Raw genomic sequence first — 27,798 nt, 5'->3', positions numbered from 1 at the left:
ATGAGGTCTCACTCTATTCTGGTAAATGGTTTATTCTCACAACCGTAGTTGAGAATAAAGTAGTCAAATAAGTAGTGGAATAAAGTAGTAACCGAAGCGCTTTGTACCAAGTCACCCATTCACACACACAATCTTACAGTGGTGGCAGTAGGAAGTGACGCAGCCACCTGAACCATGAGTGGTGAAGTCACCAGCTTGACCACTCAACCATTTCAGTTATGTCGCCCCCTACTATAACTGGTGAGAAAGAGCTGAGCCTAGATACAAGACTGGGTTTAACAATGTAACCTCATGAAGTGACCAAAATAACTAGACCCACTGAGAAATCGACTTTTTGACAAGATATAAGGGGCCGAAACGGTCTTTCCATTTGAGATAGGTTGAGCAGCGTGGTGTTCCAAGAGAGGCTCAGAGTCGATCTGCAACACCTCTGTTAGAAGCCATCTGAGTTTCCTCGGCTACGCTGGACACTCCAGAGGTTCTGTGGAGAGGAGAAAATCTTACAAACAAACAATTCAAACAATTGTTAATCCAACAGTGGAGTTGTGGACAGTGGATTCATGCCAAGACGTTTTCACTAACTCAAATGGATTAAAAAGTCACATCGCGTCACGTGTACACTGATGCCAATACATTTTGATCATGTATGGATTTGAGGAATTGTTTTGGAGATCAGATCACAAATATGAAGCATCTTGGATTTCACCACTGACGCCTCCTGATGTTCTCTGTCTTCTCTTCTCAGGTCTTTCGTGGGCCCTGTTCCAGTTAACTAAGCACCAGCTGACGGCATAAACTTGGCTGTTTACGCGCGAACCTGTCCGAGACTGACACCCTTGACCACCGCACTGTAACATCAGCCAGACTTTGGAAAGGACAGCTTCATTAGCCTGTCCACTCATCCAACCACAAGCCAGATGGCACTTCTGGCCAATCAAATCATGGACGCCAGGCTCCTCAATGGCATGAATGGAAGAGTTGAGCTCTCTCATTTCTTCCGGGTTCCCAATCAAAGCCTGATCTCTCACGTGAACTCCGCGCAGGATGACAACCGCAAGAACCGGAAGTATCCCTGCCCGCTGTGTGGGAAGCGCTTTCGTTTTAACAGCATCCTGTCGCTTCACATGCGAACGCACACTGGTGAGAAGCCATTCAAATGCCCTTACTGCGACCACCGGGCGGCTCAGAAAGGCAATCTGAAGATCCACCTTCGTACTCACAAGCAGGGCATTTTGGGTAAAGGACGTGGGCGGATTAGAGAGGAGAACAGGCTGCTTCACGAGCTGGAGGAGAGGGCCATACTCCGGGACCGCCAGATGCGAGCGGGCCAGCAAACATCCATCATGTCCCAAATTCAGCAAACCCAATTGTCTCAAATACAAAGCCAGCTGATAAACAACTCCGTCAAGGCGGCGAAGCAAACGTCGACTTCTCCGAACTCCTCAGTCACCCCTGAGGAGCAAGTCAATCCTCAACCGGCGGGTTTTCGCTGCTCATTCTGTAAGGGCAAGTTCAGGAAGCAGCAGGAGCTGGAGCGCCACATTCGAATCCTCCACAAACCGTACAAATGCACCTTGTGTGAGTTTGCCGCTTCACACGAGGAGGAGCTCATCGGCCACGTGGAGACAGCACACATCACCCCCACCGAGTCTGCTGCGGGACCTAAACCTCTGATTGGGGCCAGTGACAAGGGGAAGCCCATTGGTGAATTTCCCTGCGAGATTTGTGGCCAAACTTTCAGTCAGGCTTGGTTCCTCAAGGGCCACATGAGGAAACACAAGGACTCATTTGAGCACAGCTGTCAGATCTGTGGGCGACGTTTCAAAGAGCCCTGGTTTCTCAAGAACCACATGAAGGTCCACCTCAATAAGCTGGCTTCAAAGAGCAATCTTCCTGCTGAGTTCGACAACTCGGCGAACATGCGCAGTCTCTCACAAGATGCTCACAGCAATCTCTATTCCGAGTACATCTCACGCATTCCCCACAGGTTCCTCATGGCTGACAGAGTTGACCAGACAGATTATAACCAGATTCTGGCCTCGGCAGGTGTTGATCTGAAGGTCAAAGACATGCTGGGGAGAATGGTTTCCTCTGGTCAAACACCTGTAGCAGATGAAAAGAGTTGTTCTTTGATGGGTCTAACCCATCTTTCCTCACCACTGAACTCCGGCAATCTGGACTATCTGCAGAGGGTCATCGCAAACAGAGATGCCCTCAGCAGCAGCAGTTACCCCGGCTGGCAGATCATGACACCTGGGCTGCCTGTCGAACAGCAACTCTACAATCCTAAAGACGAGCCCAACCAGCCGAGCTCCACCTTCATGTCACAAAGACATCCCCTTGAAGATAGAGGGAAAGTGAGCCAGGCTGATCCAGAGGCCAGCGACATCAGCAGACCCAGCAGCCGGGGCAGCCTGAGTCATGCTGGACAGAGTGAGACGCTGACAGAGTCAGGGAAGCCTCACCATGGTGGAACCGTGGACCCTCGAACACAACCTTCATCTCCAGTCTCAGGTACAAACATCAAATTTGTTTATCAAACCATGCATGACACATGAATCTCAGTTTTTCAACGCAAACACATTTCAAAATGAAAAACAAAAATATGCATTTTCTTCCCCTCAATAACTACACTGATCATAACATTCTTCACAGAGATACAATGATGTCTACTACAGTGAACACCTGACACTTAACTGCTGAATGTACTGAAAGAGAAAGCTTTTTTTCTATTCTAAAGACTTACAATGTGCTGCTGTTGCTTTTATTGATGGCACGAAAGACCCATGGCGGCAAAGGTGACTGTGTCGTGAACCGAGATTTAAAAATATGGAACGTGCTTGTTTAAAGAAACAAAAGACAAATTATTCCAATCGAAATCTATAATTTTAAAAATAAACAACAATAAATACATAATAATTACAACACATCCCATTTAGAATCCATCTTTTCATAAACCTATCAAGATAGTGGTTGAATATTATTATAATTTCATTTAAGTAAACAATGAACATGTTCACCATAACAAAAACTTTGAATGGGGCATAATGTACAATGGACAAAAAACGTATTCAGGGGGTCACTCAGCTCTCACCCATCGAGCTGGGAAGGATTACTACCCGGATCCTATGTACACTGCCTCCTTGCTGACCGACGCGTGAGCCAGACTGTCCCTGCTGTAGCACCACTTCCACCTCCTACCTCAGCTCACAGGTCATTTGAATTGGACTATTAAAGATATTTCAAATGCTAAAACAAGCGTGATGAAGAACCATAACAGTAGGTAAAAATTACGATGGAGAAAACAAAACATGACTTTTTCAAGTTGATGACTTCAATGAAGCTTTAATGCTCAATCGCTGAAAATAAATTATTTTGGCTGCAATCTTTGCAGTCTTTTGTTTTTATTTTATTAACGACATAAAAATGCTATTTACGGTGGCACACTAAAATAGAAATTAAAAACTCTCCTAAAGATGAAACCCACATAAAGAAATATGTTAAATCATTAACTGCTATTTTACAGACAAATAAAACACATGGACGGATGGTGTTAGAATGTTTTGATAGATTAATGGACGCTTAAAAGTATGTGGCGTTGCTCTCCCTCCGTGGTGGAGTTGATAGTTTACTATGTCAAAACGTTACCGAGAGGGTTAATTTGCAATAAAGTTCCTGGGTTGATTCAAATTATCCACTTTTATGTGGTACAACTCTTTGCCTGTGGGCTTATACATTGTTGTTTTACTGTCTACCCAACTTTATGAACACAGACTCACTGGTGTACTTTGAATTATTCACCTTCTTTATCTGGATGCTTCTCATGTTCCTTAATATATGTACGAACGGGGAAGATAATAATAGCTAAGTGACAGCCGTGACCTCAGCTCTCTTCCCACTGGGTGTAGGTGGACATGAAGAGCAGGGTCAGCGTCACGACCACGGATATTACTGTCATCAAACGGCATTCCATCTTCCTTTTAAAGATAATAGCATCACGTTGAACTGTTGGGATAATTAGTCCCCTCTCTTTTATATCCGTCACGTTCCCACCCCTTTGCCTACGGGGGCACAGGATGTTAATGCACGCCATCTGGTGTTTTTAATGATTTGATATATACCACCCAGTGATTTTTATGATTTGATCCACCACCTGGTAGTTTTATTGATAGTCTTCCGTTCCACCTGGTGATGGGGATGATTCGCTTCTCTGGGTAAATGCCTCTTGTGTCACGGCGTCATGCTAACATGCAATCGTCAACTTCAATTGCTGTAAGAGAGTTAAGAGAAAAGGATAAATGAACTTGTAATATTGGTGGGTGAGCACCTGCTAAACAACGCTTGAAGGAGACGTGGCATTATTTTTGTCTATATGGTCCTCTTTTCGTAATTACACTATAATTTCTTTCATTCACTTTATCTGCAGTGAAAAATGTGTGTCCACATGATGGAGCGCCATGTTTTATAACATTATGTTTGGTTAGCTCGTATTACAGTTTATATTCCGTATATGCCTGTGTTTATGACATCGGCATGTAAAAAGTTGCCTTTTTATTCATTGGTATTTTGTATATATTATGAATATTTATGAATTGTCAGATGTATTATATCAAGCTTAATTTCTTTGTGAAATTTATTTTATTTATTTCCATTTTTTTCCAGGTCTTGAATATTTATTCATTTATTTTGAAATGCATTTGGCTCAAAATAAGACGTAGTCATACTTGCAAACTCCTTCTTATGAATAATTTTAAATTTATTTTTTTTTAAAGTTTTTGAATGTTCTTAATTTTAAGTTTTTAAATTCTTTAACCCCTTTACTAAATGGATTATCACTGAAGTAATCTTCTTTTTTTAAAAAAAAGGCTTTGCTAAATGCTACATGCTAATGTTGTAGCATAGTTGAAGTCCACTGTGACACTTTGGCCATCAAAAAAGGGACTTCCATCCCAGATGAAGGAGAATGTATCTGCTGCTAAAATGTCGTCCTTGGAATTGAGCTTCGGAAGTGTTGTTCTCATTTTTTAAATTGAGAAACCGAGTGTAGAATTAAAAAATTAAAAAAATACAGTCGCGTAGCGGAGATAAGTGGATCACCTCTAGTCTCATTCGATGGCTTGCTTCCGTACGGTCCACACAAACCTCTCCATATTTATATGTAAATACTCTCATGTAATGGCCAGGGAAAGTCAAGTTCACTTGTTTTTTCCTGGCGCTATCTCGGCAGCCATTCATCTGCGTACGTGGGCCAGCCAAGGATTTCAGTCTGCTCAGTTCTGGGATGGCACATTTGGTATCAGCCTCTAATTTCAGTCAATATTAAGCATGGAAACTAATTCATTGTAAAGGTCAGGCGTCATTGCTTTAGTCAATGATGGATCCGGCGGGCTCTCACTCCCCCTCTCCTCCGCTCCTCTGTTCTTAGTCCTGTGTAATGGTAGACTCACTCTGGGGGCTTAGCAGCGCATTGTTTAGCTCTGACAATATATCCCAGAGACCTCTGCAGCTGCTCCCCGCGCTCACAATGACAGATTAATTAACACAATCACACGCCGCTGGCCCCGGCTCAACACGCAGGTCTGCTGTGGGACAGATAGGTAAATCCTACACATATGGAGAACACGTACTACTTGATGAGGCTTTAATAACGTGGATACTTTTTTTTTTTTTTTCCCCTGCAAAGGTGGTGTTGGGGGGGGAGGCTGTTACCGATCAAGTCTGTCTGTTCCGATAGTTGGAGGAAAGTGTTTTCTCCTTCAGCAGAGTGGAGATGCTGAGGAAGAATGAGCAGCGCCAGATGTTCAGCTGGAGGAACATTGATGCGCCCGGAATTACAGGCTGCATTATTCATGGTGGCGGTCATGAAGATATCGATGCTCTCAATATGGATAGCAAATATAGTGTCAGCGTGAGGGACGGCTTCTTGAGATTTAGACGTTCTCCGTAAATAGCCGGCGTCTTCAATGAGAGATCACGCTCCAAAGAGGCGTGTGTCACCAGTGACTTCCCCTCATATGTAACCATGGCAGATCCAGAGATGAACTTCACTTATAATCTGAGATTAAGAGTAACGAGTCCTTTTAAAATTACACTAATGAAGGAGGCATGCTGGAGGCCTCTGACCTACATTAGACCAGCTCTGAATAAGAAACATGCCTGACAAACATTCAGTGCTCTGACAGTTATGAATTAGTCCCATTCACTGCTGTTAACCTCGAGGTCAGTGAGCGCAGCATGCGCTGATGATGTCCCCAAATATGTTTGGCTCCTTCATACAGTTTTTAATGTCACTTTCACTGCACGCTTGTCTGAGGATTAACAGAGGTTTAAGAAGTAATAAATCACGCCAGTTTACACTGTGTCACTTTTGATTTGGAAGACCCTCCCTCGGGACGACCAATGAAGAGAGTCGTTTCAAACTCTCCATCGCTATATGTGGTATGGAAACTTTGTGTTTACAGTGATTTACAAATTCCAAATATGTCTTGTGAGCGTGCAACGTGATTGGATTAGGTTAGCTATCTAGCCAATAGTACGGTGGCCCCGAAGGGCAAAATACAGCACATAAGAAAAGTATGACCACAAACCAAAAGGCACATTTACGAAAACGGAATCACGATCAGAAAAACAAAAGCAACTGTTGTTGTGCAATTTGTCCAAGCAACAACAGGCTTTATAGCAGGTTCCCTCCTCCCTACGGTTTGCATCAAATTTATTGCGATTCTGTTTCGTAATTGTGTATATGTTTGGGGGGTTGAGATTTAGTTTTTGTTACTGCGATTTTGTTTTTCTAATTGCGATTCTGTTTTTGTGAATGTGTTGCTTTTTTGGGGGTTGCAAATTTGTTTTGTAATAACAATTCTATTTTTGTTATTGCAATTTTGTTTTTGTAATTACAATTCTGTTTTTGTAAATGTGCTTTTTGGTTAGTAGTCGTACTTTTCTTTTGTGTTTGTCGTTTGCCCTTTGGGGCCACCATACAATAGGCCTCAGACAGCAAAAAACAAAAAAAAGTGACTTAAAAACTGAAGAAAAACCCAACAAGGACGGGTAAGAAATAGAAATCTAAGTCTACTGTGGCCTTGAGTGTGATGTTTTCATTCATTCACACAACATAATAATTAGCAAATCGATTAATTTAACAAAGCTATTTACTATTGGTATAACAAGAACAAAAGTGGTGGAGAAAGAAAAGTTATCACTGTTAGGAACAAGAGGAATGCCACTTTGAGCTGCTTTACCATTTAAAATAAGCCTAAAAAGGCTTCAGGAAAGTTTGCTGAACTAGAAATGGTGGTTAGATGAGCACACAGCATAAGCACACAAGTAGTTGGTGAGGAATGAAATCGACAGTCGTAAAAGTTACTGTTTGGTTAGATATTGCAAGGAAATCGATCGATCGAAATGAGTGTGAATGAGAGAAAAGAACTGTATAAAACAAGTATAGTTGAGGTGAAAGAAAACTGAAAGACATGCAAGCTACTAGCCGGAGCGTTTGACAAGACAAGTCAACAATGCGAAGGCATTTAGCGAAACCTGCGGTGAAAAAACACTAGTAGACAACTTAAAAAAAAAGAGACAAATTTCCATGTAAATAAACAAGACAGATATCAATTAATATGTACAAGTTGAAATTCAAAATAAAGTGAATTGTTTTGATCCTATTTTTGCTGATTTCTGTTTTTGATGGAGAGGGGAACACACATGATGCTGATATACTGAGTTTGAGAGAGATGAGATGGAGTTACCAAAGTCTGTAAATGCGCGACAAAAAAACGTCAAAATGTTAAACTTTTTGATGGGATTCTCTGTCGTGTCTCTCACCCTTCTGCAGCATGTCTGTCTTCACACTGATATATACAAACATTGTTTGCTGCTCGTAACAATGGAAGCGTAGCTGATGTTTTTTTTTTTTTTTACAGTAAGACGAATACCTGCATCTGAATAACCGCAACTCTACAGTCCAATCTTACTGTTGTGAAGTGACTGGCCAGTGATGTCATCGCTAATGAAAAAGAATAAGTGACAAAACAACCATGAAAGCAAACAGATATTTATTGTAGTTTGCCTACAATGCAAAGAAAACATAAACATACGATTGTCAGAGTGGTGTGATGAACAGTATTTCCAAATTCAATGATAAAACATTTATGGCTGGAAACTGTGGATATCGCCTCTGAGCCAATGGTTTGTAAAACCAAACAGCTAATACCTAAGACCTGAGTTTAAGTATGGCAAAGTGAAAAAAAGGTAGTTGGGGATGTGAAAGGTGAATGTTGGGATAGATACATGCTGACAAAGCTGACTTGAGCTAGTGGAGTACAAAGTGACAGTCGTGAGAGCAAGAGTGCACTGAAGCTAAAGCTACAGAGGAAGTCATGCTAACATAGTGGCTGAGTACTGTGAGGTGTTTAAGAGCCACTGCAATATTGTGGTATATTTGGGATCACATGACACTCAACAAATTGGAAACAAAAGCAATTGAAGGTACACAAGTAAAAAAATGAACTAAATTAACTCGTATAAATGACAGCAATGCTACAGAAAACACAGGCATGATTAGCCGCAACATTGACACATTGGTGAGTCAACTGCAACTTAGAGCTCAAGTGTGTGGAACAGACCAAGGTAAAAATACACTATTCCAGACGACTGCTAGGCTAACCACAGCAAAAGCAGGAGGTTTATGTCAAAGTAGGAGATGAGAAATGAATCCAATACATGTATAAAATGAAAGCTAACATGGATCTTGCAGGAAATTAAATACGCGATTGTGGGTGCGTTTTAGTTGTTATCGGAACGCCACCCAATGTGGGTTTTCCTAGTCGGAAAGTCGGAGAATCCCCTAAAATGAATCAATGAAAAAAGCAACTCTGGGCTTCCTCTTCATCCGGCAGGTTTTATTTATTTTTTATTTGTATTTATGAAGAAGCTGCTTATACCAAACAAGCACAACTCAAAATAACTTTTTTAACTTGTAACGCACTGAACTCGGCTGACACCATCATTCCCAGCTCCCACTTCCGCATTAACCGTAATGCAGCATACAGTAGATGTTAAAACAAATATTAGCTATTGTTTGATCCGACCCAACAAACCGAACAAATAAGATGGTGAGAGTTTGTATCAATAGGAACTGGTTGCTGTTTATGCAAAGAGAATTAAAGCTACCAGGTCTCTGATGTTAGCAGCACCAGGTAGAACAGAACGGTTCATTTCACTCTACATGAATGAACCTAGCATAGTTCCAGTGAACAGATACCCATGAATCCAGTGGAAGCTAGCGAAACTCTTAAGCTACAAACAATGCTGCCAATGCTACGTTTCGCTGGGAAGATGCCCTTGAGCTAAAGCTTGAACGTAGCATCAAGGAAAAAGCCGTTACCCCAGCAACTGGGCAATTTTGGAAATGACTGAGTGCTAAGTGAAATGTGTTTTCCCAAAGTACCATCCGAGGATCCTATTAAGCCTCTGGAGTGTTGATGAGTCGGAATCTCCGACAGCTATCGTCCACAAATGCAGAAGTACATCAAATTTTCCCGCTAAACTGATTTCTGCACTGACTCCCGAACAGGACCGACATTAAGAGCTGATCACGGCATTAAAGGTGATGAACTGATTCTATTTATTATGTATCTTTTTTCCTCCTAAACCTCCAACCGTCTGTCTGGTTTGGCCTGGAATGATTACCTGTTGGCTGCCTACCTCTCCGTCTCACTCTGCCTGCCTGTCTCTTAATCCGCTTTTTAATTATTATTGCAGATATGAGGCTCAAATTAAGCTCAAAATGCTTGTTTTCCTAGCATGCAGATAAAAAGATTTACCCAGGGAGTTCTGAACACCTGCCTTGAAATATTGTTCCACTGTCTCCTGAATGCCATTTGGCTTAATTGACTTGGAAACGTCCCAAATGCGTCATTGACTATGTGGTCTAATTAATATTAATAATATATGCTATTATAAACATCAAAGAACATCTGGTGCCCCTGTTTTTCTCACCAGGCTTGTGTGTGTGTGTGTGTGTGTGTGTGCCGCTCTCACTCTGCTTCATCTTAAACCCATGCCGTCTCCGGAAGTGTTTTCGGCTGCTTGGTCGCACATATAGAAAAGAGGTGCGTCCACTTGGATGTCTCCGGTTTAACTGCCTGCGTGAGCGCAAAGTAGCGACAGTGATGCGTGGTGATAAATCTCCAAGCCTATTTCCATATGAAATGAATCACTTGCTCGAGCCACAGCTGCTTTCCCCCGGACCGTTCTATTTATTTATTTGTTTACCTTACCCCCTGAAACCCGCCCTCCGTGAGAGCAGATACTCATATGCATCACTTCATTAGATGCTCTGTGTTAGGTGCGAGAGGCTGGGGTTTGTAATGATGGCGTAATTGGAGTTTTGGTTGATAAATCTAAGCTCTAAAATTACTCCCCTCACATAATGCGAGCCTCGGCAGTGTAAGTAAATCTTAAACTGATTAAGTTAGCATGAACCAGGCAATCACAAAGATGGCACCCGTCCAAAACAAGGGGGGGTTGGTGGGTTCAGTCTTTGTGCTGTTTTTTTTTTTTTTTTTTTAAACAGCTCTCATATAAGCAAATGGGTTTAGGAAGACGCTGAAAGATGAGTTGGGATATATGTGTTTTCTGTATTCGGAGCTGACCGGTAATGTCATCGTAATTTAAGCCACAGAATAATTGAGATATATTGCGCGTCTAGTGGAGTTCCATTAGGCAGTTTGTATTTTGTCTGTTACTGGAGACAAGGGTGTGGCTCTGGTGAGGACTCTTTCCCGCTCTGAGACACCCACGCACGTCGCCACGCACGCTTGATGTATGCAGAGATTAAATGAAAGAACACACTGCCATATACACTGTCCATGCAGCTATATATATATATATATGTGTGTGTGTGTGTTGCCATTTCAGTTGTGTTTTTCCAATTTCATTAAGTTCAGCTCGATTTAATTAACGTGTGGGTGTTATTTTACGCTTTCGTGAATTTGAAATATTAAAAAACAGCCCTCCTTTTACCACCATTCACTGCACAAATGCGTTTCGCCCGCCCTCCGTCCAAGTTGGAAACAAAGTAAAGTAACAAGTACAGATCATTAGATTTAGATTTGCCTCGGAGAATTACCTCAGGGTCACATCTCGAGGTGTATGAAATTGATATTTCTCTGGCGAGGATGAATCACTGTTGTAACTCAGATATTAGTCCATTAAAGAAGAACAATAAGGCATCAATATGCATGGAATTAAATTAATGGTGGTGGGTTTATCTCCCGATCCCAGACGCATCCCTAAAAGACACAGTGTAATGTATGACCTGACCTTCAAATGCCAGGAGAGTGTTGGGCAATAAACTGCCAATATTTGTGGCTTAATGGCATTGGATGACTTTTACTGTAATTGGAATGGCAGCGAAACAGCTGGGCTGTTTTAAAGATGGTGCAAGGCGGAGAGACACTCTGTAACTCACAGTTGGCACAATGTATGTGGCGCTCTGATAGAACGGCGCCGAGGCGTCACTATGTGATGTCAACCTGGCTTCGTTCTCCCCTCTCTCTCCCCTGCAGAACAGTTCCTGTTCTGTCCAGATAAAGTGCCATTCTGCGCCATATTTTCTCTACCTGGTCCTTCATTCCTCTTAAAGCTTCTACAGGAGTCTTAGATGGAGGACGGAAGGTTCATCTTGAATTCTATCTTATCGCTTCCCCAATGACCCAGGCGTATCATTACTGCTGTTATTGTAATAAGCTATTAGCTTCTTTAAGGCATGTTTGCTTCTGTTGTCACTTGTCGGACAGTCCAACATCCATCTGAGGCACCCCCAGATGTGAAAATCTCCAGTGAGAGTTATACCTGAGCAACTATACCACACCTTGGTTAAGTGCCACCGAGGGCCCTCATGCAGCCCCTTTTTGTTCTTATGCAACTCTGAACATAACTTGCTCAAGTTCTTGGATTTCAGATGTTATTACCCATTTTCCCTTGTCATTGACCCTCAAAATAAATAGCTTAAAAAGTGCCCTTATTATTACTTATATCAATATTTATATTAAAGCTCTTGACATCTCAGTGGTGAGCGCTCCAAATACCGTAGACCACCAGGTGGAGACCTTGGATGTGTGTATGCTTCACGCCTGAATTGGCTAGAACATGAGCTGGATCGCTCCCAAAATGAAATCATTTGTTCCTTGTTCCCTTTCCTGAACATTTCGTCTAAACCCATTCATAACTTTTCCAAGTCATTTTGAGCACAGACCGAAAAACGTGGACAAACCACAGCCTTCGAAAACATAACCCCCTTAGTGGTGATCACTTCCTCGACTCCAGGGGTCAAACTTGCGAGCTCAGGAAGCAGTTGGGTGGCCCGCCCAAATGGGTGCCCAACTGCAGCATTGGTGTGGCCCCCACAAGACACCCACTCTTTGCGCGTACGACAGTTACGGCAGCACAGTATCCCAGCATCTCACTCTCACACAGTGATCTACCCCTACAGTAGCACCTATAACCCTCGCGTCAGCTGTTTGAAATGGCATTTGACTTACGTCCAATGCGACTTACGACAGGTTGGTCGGAATGATCCCTGTCATAAGTCGGATGTTACTTGTATGTAGTTCATTATTGGTGTTCATGGCTCCACTCTTCACTCCATAGTTACCATTGCTTTTGTGTGAGGGGGTGATGGCAGTCAACCGCAATTTAGTTTTCATCGTCCTGCATAATGATGCAAAACCATGTGATGCACATTTGTGGTGTCATGAAGGCCAAAATACTATCTTCTGAATATTGAACATATCATGGTGACAGTGTTTAAAGGAGCCTTGTGTATAGATCTGCAAGAGCCTCACATTGACATTACATGGATTTACCAACAAGAAATCACGAAGACCAGTGAAGAGTGGCCAAAACCTGCCGACCAGTGTCAGTGCCTAGTCTTCTGGTGGCCTTCCAGTCAGAGCCTACTTGCAGACAAATGCATTAAAAAATCTCTGTAAACAGTTTGTAAGAACACAACGGAAAGGCGATTGAGGAGCCAAGCATGAGCGCAAAACTGATCTGACACACAGTACTGGATCAGCAGAGCAGGGGGACTTGACTGCAGAATCAATTCCAGGTGTGTGCCATTTATGGGTCAAGCTTAGGAGGACACAGTGGGGAGAATACAGGAAGTTAGAATACACTATAAAACAAGGCAATAACATGAGAGGAGGCCTTCTTTCAGAGCATCAATTCCTCCCTTGCTGAGCTGGTCTTGGGCTCCTGACATCTCTGCAAGAGTAGAAGAACCAGGTTCCAGCCTGGTTGCACCCAAACATTGGGTCTCGGCTTTGAATCCACGGACATTCATGATTATTAGCCAATGCTTCTTATGGCTACAGTTAAGAGTAGAAACACGCCTTTCCTGTTTCCAGTTTTTGGGAACCATAGCCATGGCTCATGTGGCGTCTTTACCTTTGCACCTTTGTTCAGGCGGGAGAAGTGGGACATTTGGCATTCCCTGATGGAACTGTAACTGTTCCCCATGGTTAAGCGGTTAAAAATGAACAATGAGACGTTGGGGGGGGTGCGGAGGGCGGGAATGTGAGAGCAAGATCAAGATCTCGACACCAGATGGATGTTTATCTCTGGTGCAATGAACTGAAAATTGTTCTTTGTCACTCCCCACACTAATAAACGTGCACTTTCTACTTTCAGAATTATCTTGCTGACACGCCATTTTTCAAGAACCTCGCTAAAATAGAGCCACGACACGGTGCGGTTAATCACTTTGGGCTTTCGGACTGGGGAACCCACTTACGGCTCTTGATGGAATGAGGTTCTCGTGCGCGACATCTGCTGTGTTCCAGTTGCATCTTCACTGTTTATTATTTCCGGAAGAATCTTGTTTGCTGTTAACATCTTTGGGTGTATTTATTGCACGCGGAGACGTCCATACTGTAAAATGATGGATCACTGGAGCTGAAAGCTGATTACAAGCTTGATTTACTGCAGGGCAGCGCTTAAATCATTCAACTCAGCCTGGTGTGGGATTGCTACATTTGTCACGTTTAGAACCATTGTTGGTACAGACTGCTCTCCACCAGCCCCCCACTCTTCATCACATTCACATGCGATCTCTCATTGCTTCCTCTTTAACTGCCTCTGTCAGGTGAGAGACTCTACAAGGGCCCACCTGCGACCGACCACTCCACCGCCTCTCTCAGCTTCCACCTGGACCGCTTCTCCTGGCAGTCCAGCAGGGATCCGTCTTCGTCTCCACTGCAGCCCACCACCAGCAGCAGCAGCAGCAGCTCCAGCCCCAAGGTCAGACCCCGGTCCAGAGAGGACTGGAGTCCAGCTAAAGGTCACTTACTCTCTCAGGAGAGCAACGCTGAAAACCTCGCACTTGTGAACAAACAGACGGAGAAAGACAAGGATCCAGCTGTTGACAGTCTTCTGCCAACCAAAAAGTCGGAGTTTGAGCCTCTGGATCTGTCGGTCAAACCGGAGTCTCTCTTGGCGCAGATGTCCGGCATGTTAAGTCATGACCTCTCCTCCTCCACTGGCCTCCGACTTCAAAGTTACCCCAACGCCCAACCTGAATATCTGTCCGGCAAGACAGCAGATAGCGCCGGGAATGCTGGTGAAGATCAGAGCCTGTGGAAGCTTCAGAAGAGCCTTCATAATGGGGACGTGGGGAACGCCAGCTTTGATTTCCAGGCCTCGTCTGAGAGAAATGGCATTTTGGGGCAGTGGAGCAGACCCGCAGCCGACCCCGCTCCAGAGCTGAGCCTCCAGCAGCAGGGTGGCGTGCTGGCCATCCTCAGAGGCCAGAACTGCGCTGCTCTGAAAGCTACACTGAACGGTGGAAGCACGGAGAAAGACGTCGCTCCAGGTGAGTTGGTTAATGCTAACAACAGTGAATGAATCTTTCAGCGGGGTCCTGAGCTGTCTGCCCGTATGCAGGCGAATACTGCCACCTACTGGACATTGACTAACACTTCATGCAACATCGAGATGAGAAACCAAGGCTCATGTTCTGGGCCAAAACATAACATGGTTCATCATTGACTGAGAAGATGAAGAATTCAAAAAGTAATATTAAAAGAAGGAATTATTAAAAAAATAAAGCTGAATTCCAAAGTATACACTAAGAATAACTGTGTGAACTCTTAGAGGAAGTATAATAAAAGAATAACAAAATCAAAGATAATTTATCCAATTTATAATGCAATGTAAATATGTGATGTAGAATGAGTTGTCAAGCAATTTAATGCATGTAAGTAGAAAATGAATAGCATCGACAATATTTAATTTTGAGACTGAAAAAAATTGTAAAATCAAGAATTTGTTTGTCAATAAAATTAAGTACATTGTCACATCGTAACATTGGTTTTTGAACACATATTGTAATATTATAATATTTTAGTCTTATTTTCTATGGTATTAAATAAATACCTCAGATGCAAATATGCAGTGTAAATATAATAGAAATATAATGAAGTCGAAAACCAATAAAATGACCATTAAAAATTTTTCAAGTTAAATAAGGTGCAAACTGTTATACACAGAACACAGTTGCTGCACCTTGTTTCTTCATCTGATCCTATTGCCCTATACACAAACCTACATATAACATTTATTTTAATAACGTTTATGAGCTCAAATGGGCAGCAGGTGGCACTAGTGTGACGGCACTCCCATAACCTAGTCACGCTGGATGCACGAAGAAGAAGCCAAGCAGGAGAATGAATGGCAAAACATTTGAATCCACACTTTGACACCATGGTCACATACAAATTGATTCACCTCATGTTTTATTTTCTGAAGATTAACTGTTTTTACCTGTGGTCATGTAAACGTGCTCAATGAAAAACTAAAAGGGGAGAACAGAATGTGAATCCAAATGAGCTGAATGAATGGCACCAGAATTATATCAGGTTGAAATTTTATTGAAATACATTTGTCCGTTTCTACGTTATTCAAATAAACCTTAGCAATGTGGAAGACAATAAAAGTATATCATACCATTGTATTCATGTTTATTATAGAACACCCTTGACATTCTAATAGTGTAAAAATAGTACACAGGAGACAGTCACAGTCAGGAAATAACCACAATATTAAATTGATCAATCTGCTGTGACTCAGAAACTGATGGAACAAGAGAACTTTTTCATAAAATGTAACCGGCAAGAGTCCACAGAGAGGGACGCGGAATGAGCCTGATGTTGCCTCTGAGTCCCACAATTCCAGAGTTTTCATATAAATTACTATAAACCTGTATTTTATTGTGACACAAATGCACCAAAATGGCTCATTGTTGGCTCTTGCCTGCCATTAAAGTCCCCCCAAAAAAGTCAAGAATTGCAGACAACGGTCTTATTAGGAGCACTGCTGTTGGACTCGTGCTATTTATGAGGCGAGTTTATCTTGGATCTGAAAGTGCAGTTAGAGCAGACACAGGTGTGCGCTGCTGATTACTCCGACACTTTAAGACACAATATAATCTCTTGGTGGTGCGATATGTTACCCGTCGCCAGAGCCAGTGCAGGCCAGTGATGGAGAGGCTTAAGCTCCAGCTCTGCTGTGAGATCCTTGCTGAGTGCAGATTTAATAATGCCGTCTCTCTGGAGAGGGAATCCAACAGCTGGGCTCTTTGATATGCACGTATTACGAGTGCAACATGATACACCTTCCCTCTGATCCGCCGCCACTCCACCACCCCCAATCTTTTTATTCGGAAACTCAATATGTTCACGAGAAAGACAGGGAAGTGTCTGTCAACTCCATTAGGGATTAACATCTGTTCCCTTTTCTTTATCATTCCAACAGCACGATGTAGCTTTCCATTTGACTGTACAGATGGTTATTGTAATGTCCCCGAAACGCAGACGTTCTCCCTTCTTTTTTTTTTACTGCCATGATGGGTTTTGGATGAAGGAAGTGGCAGGAATAATGCTGCAAGTGAGAAGTTGGTGCCGTTTAGTTGGTGTTCTGGCAACATGAAAGCAAGCTGCTTTCCGTCCTCAAACTCTCCTCAGTATTGTTCAACGAAAAAAGTTTCCACCAATGAGACGAATGACTTAATATTAACCCAGTTAAAGGAGGAGAAGTAACAGGGGCGGTTTACCACAAAGCAACTTTTAGTAGAAACACCTCTACTGTGCAGATGCATCATGGGAATGGGGCAGAGGTGGAGGCAGTGCTTTTTATGGGCCCAACATGAGTCTAAACAAATGAAGATGTGGACCATAGTCATTCAACTGTGGGCCATGTTTGGCCCTCAGGCCTTATATTGATCATGCCAGAAATACAGTAGTGATCTCAAGATTTAATCATAGCCACTTTATTTACCTTTTAAGTTACAGTTTTTGACTTTCCCTTTGCAGTATTTCATTCTCTGTTAACAGACTTTGGCATAGATCACCCAAATATGTCGCATGTATAACAATTGTACATATAACATCATAGAAAAACATTGGATCCGACTTGCTTTATGAAATGTACAGGACACGACAAAATGTGTCAAAGATTTTGTTTGAGAATCGTGCAACTAAATTTTCTGTCTATTCAATTGAATTCTACTTATTATGACACCATGTCATGTGACAATAAACCATGGCATGGAACATGTTAAACTAGAAAGACTGCATTTTAAAGAAGTTTTTTGAAGCTGGAAAAAAACCCTTTTCTTTGTTGACAGTATGTGGGATGGAGTTTTAGATACTGTTCAGTTTTTTTCTGTTTAATTCCTTTCATGGTGACACTTGGTTTAAGTGATCCATCCATTTAAAACACATCTGTCTTGCTGCACTTCCACCTCCCATCGATATAATGAGCGTCATTTTAAGACAATTACACTCAGACTTGACCCGTACAGTCGCTGCAGCTTGGGCTGCAAATGGCCATCTGCGAGTGGGATTAGTTTCTCGGATGAAGACGGTGGAACGTTTGTTGTTATGTTAAATTTGTTACGTTATTATGAAGAGAACAGTAGGAGATGAGAATCAGATCAGGTGTTGGATGTTACAGTCAGGTTGGTGAGGAGAGCTTTTACCAGGTGGAAGAGTTCAAGCATGTTGGGGTCTTGCTCACGAGTGAGGGTTCACAAAGAGAGTTTTATTGATTAATTCACTGAAAAATAAAACGTACCCACATTCATTTTGTTTGATACATTACAGCGAAGAAAGTGAATTGATAAAAATAATGCAGATTAATCGTGAAACAGTGTGATGTCGAACCCAAAACATCAAGGATGAAGCAGACAGCATTTGGGGCAAAGGATTAAAACTTAGAAATAAATAATAATAATAAAATGCAGCCATACTTGTGTCAAATATCGATTAATGTATTATAAAACTAGTAAATTTAAAAAGTAAACATGTTCTATGTCTTCAGTAGTAGTTCCAGGAGCTTGTTGTTGCCACATTCCTTCATGCCCACGCGGTGGTAGTGGCCCCTCTGTTCCCGGAGGACGGAGGCGTCAAGCCGCCACACTCACTTGTCCATCACGAGGGACACAAAGACAGATAACTGACATTGAGAGTGTGTCGAGTGTCCTCCAAAAGTGAGCCAAGCAGGTGGTCGGGCAGCTCAAGCTGACCAGGTGGCCCTGTCACGGGGGCCCGTCTCCTGTTGCCCCCCTGTCCTCTCCATACTGTCTGACACTTGGAGTGGCACGGTGACATATTGCCGGGCAGTTTGGACATGGAGTGATGTGTTTGTGATGACAGTTCAGGTCGGCTCCGATGTGCCAGCAGCGGTAATTGGCCAGATGGTGACCCCCAGTTGAACCTGTCTGCATGCTCATTAGTCTCAGCGAGCCTCCCGGACTGTTGGTGAGGAGGAAGCCGCGTCCGCGCACTACACGCGGCTGACCACTAGATGGACACATTTACCATTCTAAGAAGCGCAGCAGCGACGGTGAACCAGTTGACGGGGCCTCCTGTTTTAGACCCATTCATCTCACCAAAACTCTGTGGCGCATGATAATTCTTGTGTGTTTCATTGAGATGTAAGAAATAATTTATTGAAGTATTGAACGAGATGAAGGATAATTTTCTTTTGAACGTTAATTAAAACGTCAACTGTTGTATAATGAGGAAATATTTTGTCGTTCACAAGTCAAAATAATCTCAATGCTTCATAATAATAAAGTAGAACTATCATTATTATTATAAAAATGGCAGAATATTTGAATACAACAGGGATTTAGATAAAAAGGGAATGAAATAAATGAAAAAAAAAAGATAATGTAAAGAAAAACAATAACAAATCTAACAGACACCTACCTTTTTTTTAAGTTTTATTTGAGATTAAAAAAGATGAAAATTGATAAGGAGAAACATGCTGTTTATTTCGTTTTCATGTTGCACTCAATTTAATATTTGCTAATATTACTTCTGATTTTGGACCAATAATAGATAATAAAGTTTAAAACCATTTCAAACAAATTCAGGATGAAAACAATAATAGATAAATAACTTAAGATAAGTATGAATTAATTTGGAAAATGGGTTATATTTGAGGGGAAAAAGATAAAAAAGGAGATTAAAATACTTTCTATATCAGTAGATATTAATGACTGTAAAATCTAATACAGAAAAAGAGGCGTTTAAGAAGAAACAAAGACCAAGAAGAAATATATGTAAAAACAAACAAGTAAAAATGTATATATTCAACATGGGAAATGTGCATAAAAATATAAAATAAAAAAATTCAAGTGAAGGTTGGATAAATGTGTTGAACTGTATTACAAGTTTAGAATAAATTGCTCAATAAAACCAACATATTTGGATTGATTTTTAACTTAAAATGTGTCCATTAGTTTATTTATTCTAGAAATGTATTGAAATGTATAAGGAATTTTGGAAGTCTGAAAGTAAATAATATATTTCTTTGCTCACTGTGCCAAAAAGCGAAACATATTTCGACCCTTCATTGGGCTTTGATAATAAAAAAGAAAATCACAGACGCTAGAATGATCAATGGTTCCTTGATACAGGAGACACTTCAGAAGCCTGAGAACAAGTCAACATGAGAAGATACATAAAGAAAAGGATTAAAAATGAAAGGAGTCAGGCATAGAGAGAGAGAGGGATAGAGAGAGCCAGAGAGAGAGAGAGAGAGAGAAGACACAGATTTGAAAGGTTGAAAGGTTCCAGTCATTATCTCATTGTTTGACCTCACTGACGGAGAGAAAGATGGAGATAGATGGTGAAAGAGGAGCGCTGGTGTCTCCACGAGCAGATGTCGTTTGAGGGCAGCGAGAGGGCAACGCCTTTGTGCCGCACTCGTCCTCACCGAGATAATGAAGGGTGGAGCAAAGGGAAGGATGTGCACTCATCACTCACTGTCTGTGTGACATCACAACTCAGAACGGTGTCATCAGTCACCATTCGGCTCCTGTGGCCCCCGCCGGCCCCCCGACACTGTCATCATGGTCATTATCTCTGGAGAGACACACACGCATGCACGGACACACACAATGGAGTCGGACGTGACGTGGGTTTTTTTTCCCTCCATCTTTACCTGAAACTAACTCTTTTAAATTGACACTATATAGCGACAGTCACTCAAGCTTATCCTGGTTTCTGTCTTTAACAAATAAACCTGAGGTCGTTGCTCTCAGTTATCGAGCTAAGAAGCTACTAACAGTGGACAGGAAACTGTATAATTTACTCCAAATCTGCTTCATAACAGCAGTAATGCATAAAAATCCTCCGCGCTCCATTGTACGTCTTCATCGCACTGATGGTTATTTGAGAGGGATTATTTTGGAGCTTCATCATTGGACATGCTTGATGGTCTTGTAATTGTTGTCCCAAACACAGTCGCATCTTAAACTGAAGACCAAGGGTTCACGCCCGGCCAGTGATATGATTACATACGAAACAAAGGCTGTTAAGTCCCAAAATGCACTGCCACAGTTGCACAGTCAATGGTTTTCATGACTGAAGAATGAGTTTTCATCTTAAAGTTCAAAACTTTTCTGTGAACTTTATCTTTCAATGTGGAACTATTGCTCTGTATCAGCAATACGGAGATCCATATGTAGTTATTGAAACTATATTCACAAGGATTTTGGGTAACACCTTAGATTGGGCCACACATATTAACTACTAATGAAGTAATTACTTGTATATTTATGTAATATACTTGGTAATTATGGCGTAGTTTACAGTGAACTTTTGGTGACTATTCAAAATCTGGTCAATATGCTGTGAATACACATATGAATAAGTAGTTTATTTATGGTAATAAATATTCCCTCATCGCAAGGCTTTTGTTGTGGGAGACTCCAACTCCAGATGACTGATTTGAAATTCACCAAAATAAAATGCATGTTTCATAAATATGCAAAGACATAAAGGTGTTTGAAGTAGTCTAAAAAAAAACAAAGAAAAAGTCTGCAATAAATAAAAAAAAGGTACTTGGTTTACAAATGTATAATTTTTTTTCAAAACTGTAACATTAATTCAATAAATAAAGGCAAAGGAAGGATTGCATATATAGATAGAACATGCAAGTGTTATATTGATAGAACACCGGAAAACTAGAAAAGCAAGTTTTTACCCAACACCCTTGAAATAAATTGCATTAAATAAATGGCTGACATAAATACCAATAAAAAAATGATGTCAAAGACAAAATAAACACACTTTTGAATGTATGTAGATGTTGAAAGGACAAAATTGAAACAAAAAAATACAGTTTCTAAAGCAAAATGAGTTAAAAGATAAAGGGCATTCACGACACCTGCTGGAGCTGTGTTTGAGGGTGTCATGTGACACACTGCTGAGGTTGGGTTCTAAACAGACTGCAGTATTTGACAGTAAGTCTGAATTAATTTACCAATATCATAACAACCTGGTTAGCTATGAACCGAACCACCACAACTCCGGTGTCATCGCTCATCTGTTTCTGACCCTATGGAAGCCCCCGCCCTCACGCTCCGCAGCCCCTCCCTCCTCATGTCCGACACAGCGTGTGTCTGAGGGTGTGTTGTGTTGTGAGCGCAGCCCATGACTCCAGGATCATGTGTTTGGAGATGGATGGCGCGGAGCCCGCTGCTGTCTCCTCTAATTGTAAAATATTAGTTACATTAGACTCTGGCCTGTGATGAATGGAACTTATTTGGAGGTTGCCCTCTCCTGGACCTCCTCTCTCCTCTGAAGGGAGGGAGGGATGAGAGGAATTGGACCCTCGGAAAGATGAAGTGCGGGAGCAGCCCAGGCAGCAGGGGGGAAGACAAGCAGGGCAGCACCTCTCATGTCGACTCCAGACCTTTGGGACGGGTCTTGTCTGCTATTGTTTCCTATTAAAGGACATTAGGAGGCTTTTGTCCTCCGACTTTCACCATCGTGCTGATCAGCTGATGCTTTGAAGAACTGCTGTTCTCATTGGATTCAACAAAGAAACTTCCACAAACATGAGACCCAGGGTGAATTCGGAACACCTCCCCCTTTTCTCCATTAGATTCACAACTATACACATTTGTCTGTATTGTTATATGTGCCACTCACTCACAGCTGCACATAGAATTAGGTGACTCGTTGGATCATTCTTTCACCCAACACACTCATGCGTCAATCAGTACAGTCACTCTCTCATAGGCACAAATAGAATTAAATCACACTGACACTTGTTCACTTGTTGTTTACTCACTCACTTAATTAATTTAATTAATAAACTCCCATTCACTCACCCACACTCTAAAGGATCAGTCATTCACTCGCTCATGCATATAATAAAGAACAGTCTCACTCACTCAAAGCCATCCACAGAATTCACTCACCATCATACATGAATAGGTCAGTCATTCATTTATTTCAGAGGCGTCCATAGAATTCACTCACTCACTCACTCACTCAGTACCTGACAAAATACCTGATGCATAAGTCAGTGCATCATGAATTCACTCACTCACTCACACAGTACCTGACAAAATACCTAATGGGCATCACAAATTCACTCACTCACTCACTCACTCACTCACTCACTCACTCACTCACTCACTCACTCACTCACTCAGTACCTGACAAAATACCTAATGGGTATCACAAATTCACTCACTCACTCACTCACTCAGTACCTGACAAAATACCTAAAATACATCACAAATTCACTCACTCACTCACTCACTCACTCAGTACCTGACAAAATACCTAAAATACATCACAAATTCACTCACTCACTCACTCACTCACTCAGTACCTGACAAAATACCTAAAATACATCACAAATTCACTCACTCACTCACTCACTCAGTACCTGACAAAATACCTAAAATACATCACAAATTCATTCACTCTCTCACTCAGTACTTGACAAAATACCTGATGCATAAGTCAGTGCATCATGAATTCACTCACTCACTCACTCACTCACTCAGTACCTGACAAAATACCTAATGCATAAGTCAGTGCATCATGAATTCACTCACTCACTCACTCACTCACTGAGTACCTGACAAAATACCTGATGTATAAGTCAGTGCATCATGAATTCACTCACTCACTCACTCACTCACTCTCTCACTCAGTACCTGACAAAATACGTAATGCATAAGTCAGTGCATCATGAATTCACTCACTCACTCACTCACTCACTGAGTACCTGACAAAATACGTAATGCATAAGTAGTGCATCATGAACTCACTCACTCACTCACTCACTCACTCACTTACTCACTCACTCACTCACTCACTCAGTACCTGACAAAAGACCTAATGCATAAGCCAGTGCATCATAAATTCACTCACGCACTCACTCACTCACTCACTCACTCACTCACTCAGTACCTGACAAAATACCTGATGCATAAGTCAGTGCATCATGAATTCACTCACTCACTCACTCACTCACTCACTCACTCACTCACTCACTCAGTACCTGACAAAATACCTAATGCATAAGTCAGTGCATCATGAATTCACTCACTCACTGAGTACCTGACAAAATACCTGATGTATAAGTCAGTGCATCATGAATTCACTCACTCACTCACTCACTCACTCACTCACTCACTCACTCACTCACTCACTCTCTCACTCAGTACCTGACAAAATACGTAATGCATAAGTCAGTGCATCATGAATTCACTCACTCACTCACTCACTGAGTACCTGACAAAATACGTAATGCATAAGTAGTGCATCATGAACTCACTCACTCACTCACTCACTCACTCACTCACTTACTCACTCACTCACTCACTCACTCAGTACCTGACAAAAGACCTAATGCATAAGCCAGTGCATCATAAATTCACTCACGCACTCACTCACTCACTGAGTACCTGACAAAATACCTGATGCATAAGTCTGTGCATCATGAATTCACTCACTCACTCACTCACTCACTCACTGAGTACCTGACAAAATACCTGATGCATAAGTCAGTGCATCATGAATTCACTCACTCACTCACTCACTCACTGAGTACCTGACAAAATACGTAATGCATAAGTCAGTGCATCATGAACTCACTCACTCACTCACTCACTCACTCACTCACTTACTCACTCACGCACTCACTCACTCACTCACTCAGTACTTGACAAAAGACCTAATGCATAAGTCAGTGCATCATAAAGTCACTCACGCACTCACTCACTGAGTACCTGACAAAATACCTGATGCATAAGTCAGTGCATCATGAATTCACTCACTCACTCACTCACTCACTGAGTACCTGACAAAATACGTAATGCATAAGTCAGTGCATCATGAACTCACTCACTCACTCACTCACTCACTCACTTACTCACTCACACACTCACTCACTCACTCACTCACTCAGTACCTGACAAAAGACCTAATGCATAAGTCAGTGCATCATAAATTCACTCACGCACTCACTCACTCAGTACCTGACAAAATACCTGATGCATAAGTCAGTGCATCATGAATTCACTCACTCACTCACTCACTCACTCACTCACTCACTCAGTACCTGACAAAAGACCTAATGCATAAGCCAGTGCATCATAAATTCACTCACGCACTCACTCACTCACTGAGTACCTGACAAAATACCTGATGCATAAGTCTGTGCATCATGAATTCACTCACACACTCACTCACTCACTCACTGAGTACCTGACAAAATACCTGATGCATAAGTCAGTGCATCATGAATTCACTCACTCACTCACTCACTCACTGAGTACCTGACAAAATACGTAATGCATAAGTCAGTGCATCATGAACTCACTCACTCACTCACTCACTCACTCACTCACTTACTCACTCACGCACTCACTCACTCACTCACTCAGTACCTGACAAAAGACCTAATGCATAAGTCAGTGCATCATAAATTCACTCACGCACTCACTCACTCAGTACCTGACAAAATACCTGATGCATAAGTCTGTGCATCATGAATTCACTCACTCACTCACTCACTCACTCAGTACCTGACAAAATACCTAATGCATAAGTCAGTGCATCATGAATTCACTCACTCACTCAGTCTGTCACTGAGTACCTGACAAAATACCTGATGCAGTCAGTCATAAGTCAGTTCACGTGCATTAAATTCACTAACAGATTAAAAGATTTCAAGCATAGAATCAAATCACGTTGTGTCACTGTGTCATAGGCATCTGTAGAATTCACTCACTCACTCACTGGTGTCTGATGATCCAACCTAACAGGCCTCATCTGAGTGACATCATGTTGATGTGTGTGTGTCTAGGTGTGCCTTGTATTGCTACACTTGTGGGGACATTAAAGTTGAAACCTCAATCTGAGGATGCAAACCTCAACACATCTGGGTCACCACAATTGGGTTTAGAGTCCTGGTTAAGGTTAGCCATTTGTTCTGGATGGTTAGGCTGAGGGTGAGAGGCTGGGGAAAGCATTATGTCAATGAGCGGACCCCACCAAATAGGAATACAAATGTGTGTGTGTGTGTGTTTGTGTGTCCTCTGCAGCCATCAGGTTATTACACACCAGCAGATGGAGCATTACCTTTTATTGCTCTCACCGTCTGTGAGCTTTCCCACTTTCCCCCCCAAAAACACCTTTTTTATGTAGATGTGAGAGCAGCTATTGAGCGTCGCACCGCAGCTGTCGGAGCGGCGGCGAGGCGCGTGATGGAGAGGAAGCGGCGAGAGAGGGGTGACGAGGCTCAGACAACTCTCGCGTTTTGGGAAGTGATGTCAGATGACATCAGCACATAATGGTTTACTGTAACCATGAATCATAGAGAAAACAGGTTGAAGAGTTCGGAAGAAGGGAAAAGTCATTATGTGAGGTAACATCTCAGGAATAGAACAAGGACACGAGGATGTCAGGGAGCACGGCGACATGAATCATCAGGATGGTTCCTCGTCTTCTCATCTGCTGCCGCTGATCCGTCTTGAGGTCAGATAACGTTCCACAAAGCCTTTTGTTGTTTGTGGACGTGTGCTGCGTCATGTTGCTTCACACTTTCTCTCCACCGCAACATGCAGAGGAGGAGACAGGAAGTTTGGGCATTCCTCCTCTCTCAGCTGCAGACGTCTGTCATTCCTCAACTCAACACTTGTGTGTCTGTGTGTGCCTGCGTGTCTGCATGTGTGTGTGTGAGTTGTGAGCAGGAAATGGGCTGCAAAGAATTAGAGACCATTCGTCCATGAAGTGTGCGGCAGCGTTTTAGAGAAAATAGAACGTTTCACAATGTGATGGGAGAGCAGACCGGCACACATGGATCACACACATCCTTCAAATGAGCTGTTTTATTTTCAAGCAAGAAAGAGAGTCGTAAAAAGCACTGCGTGGATTTTGAAAGTCAAAACATTCTCCCTTTTGTTTTTTTTTTTGGTGGGGGGGTTAAGAATTCTGAACACAATGGAGTCGTGCTGGACAAATGAGCTGCTTGAAGCTGCTCATATGGTTTTCAACTTGATTTTTTTTATCTCAACAAAGCAATAAAAGAATATGTTGACTTAAAATATGGGATGATGCTGAAATATATTGTCACTCATAATACACACGACCCTTGGAACAAGGCCCCCGCATCACTCACAGCTATATATTGAATTGAATCAATATATATCTGAATCATTTACTCTACACACAAATCACTGCCTTAATCATTCACATGCTCATAGTTACACACAGAATTAAATTACTCAGTCATACACAAAAAAACAAACTCTACCCCTCAAGTTACTTTTCAACGACCGAAAAATGAATTTGGTAAACTTGTAGTGCAGTGTTCTCATCTCTCATGGTGACCTTACAAAACACTGAGCATATTTAATACAAAAATCTGGTGGGCGTTAAATAACAAACACGATCCGCTCAGTGTTGCGGTTTTCGATTTACACTGACAGAACGCATCTCTCTAAAAGATAGCGCCTTGCTAATGTTTACCTTAAATCAGTTCTACTCCGTGTTCTCTTGCAGTTCGGAAGCCCTTCCAGTGCAAGTACTGCCCCTACAGCGCCTCCCAGAAAGGCAACCTGAAGACCCATGTCATCTGTGTCCACCGCAAACCCTTTGACAACAGCCTGTACCCCGATCGGCGCCTACGCCGCTCTCACGCGCCGCCCCAGCGACCATCCAAACTCCCTCCCAACATCACGGAAGACGGCGTGGCTCCTGGCGGAGAGCAGAACGGCATGACCTCGCTGTGTGGCACTTGATGTTGTCATGGCAGCAGACAGATATGGACAGCTACGATTAGGGATTAGGACAAAAAAAAAAAAAAAAAAAAAAAGTCATAAACAAAGCTCGATGTACATTCCAGTATTTCTCTGAAGGACCACAGTGTGTATTTATCTGTAGCGGCGACGCCGCGTGTTATAATAAAGTCCATTGT

General features: G+C 42.1%; 1 protein-coding gene across 1 annotated transcript; it reads left to right on the top strand.

The window, feature by feature from the left end:
• On the top strand, positions 1-27,798 carry LOC128771389 (zinc finger protein 536-like). The gene is made up of 4 exons (XM_053886808.1): positions 1-21; positions 861-2,514; positions 14,150-14,875; positions 27,384-27,798. The coding sequence occupies exons 1-4, from the start codon at positions 1-3 to the stop codon at positions 27,620-27,622; spliced, it is 2,640 nt and encodes an 879-aa protein (XP_053742783.1). The 3' UTR covers positions 27,623-27,798.

This window comes from Synchiropus splendidus, chromosome 14 (assembly GCF_027744825.2).
Source record: "Synchiropus splendidus isolate RoL2022-P1 chromosome 14, RoL_Sspl_1.0, whole genome shotgun sequence".
NCBI classification, from domain to species: Eukaryota; Metazoa; Chordata; class Actinopteri; order Syngnathiformes; family Callionymidae; genus Synchiropus; species Synchiropus splendidus.
The sequence above is the reverse complement of the archived record's forward strand: the minus strand, read 5'-3'. Positions and strand labels throughout refer to the sequence as shown.

What these genes read in the sequence shown, in the direction of transcription:
- LOC128771389 (XM_053886808.1), top strand. Translation starts at nt 1, where the DNA reads ATGAGGTCTCACTCTATTCTG. An exon ending in ACCTTCATCTCCAGTCTCAG is followed by an intron (nt 2,515 to 14,149) that starts GTACAAACATCA and finishes TGCCTCTGTCAG; the next exon opens with GTGAGAGACTCTACAAGGGC. An exon ending in GGAGAAAGACGTCGCTCCAG is followed by an intron (nt 14,876 to 27,383) that starts GTGAGTTGGTTA and finishes GTTCTCTTGCAG; the next exon opens with TTCGGAAGCCCTTCCAGTGC.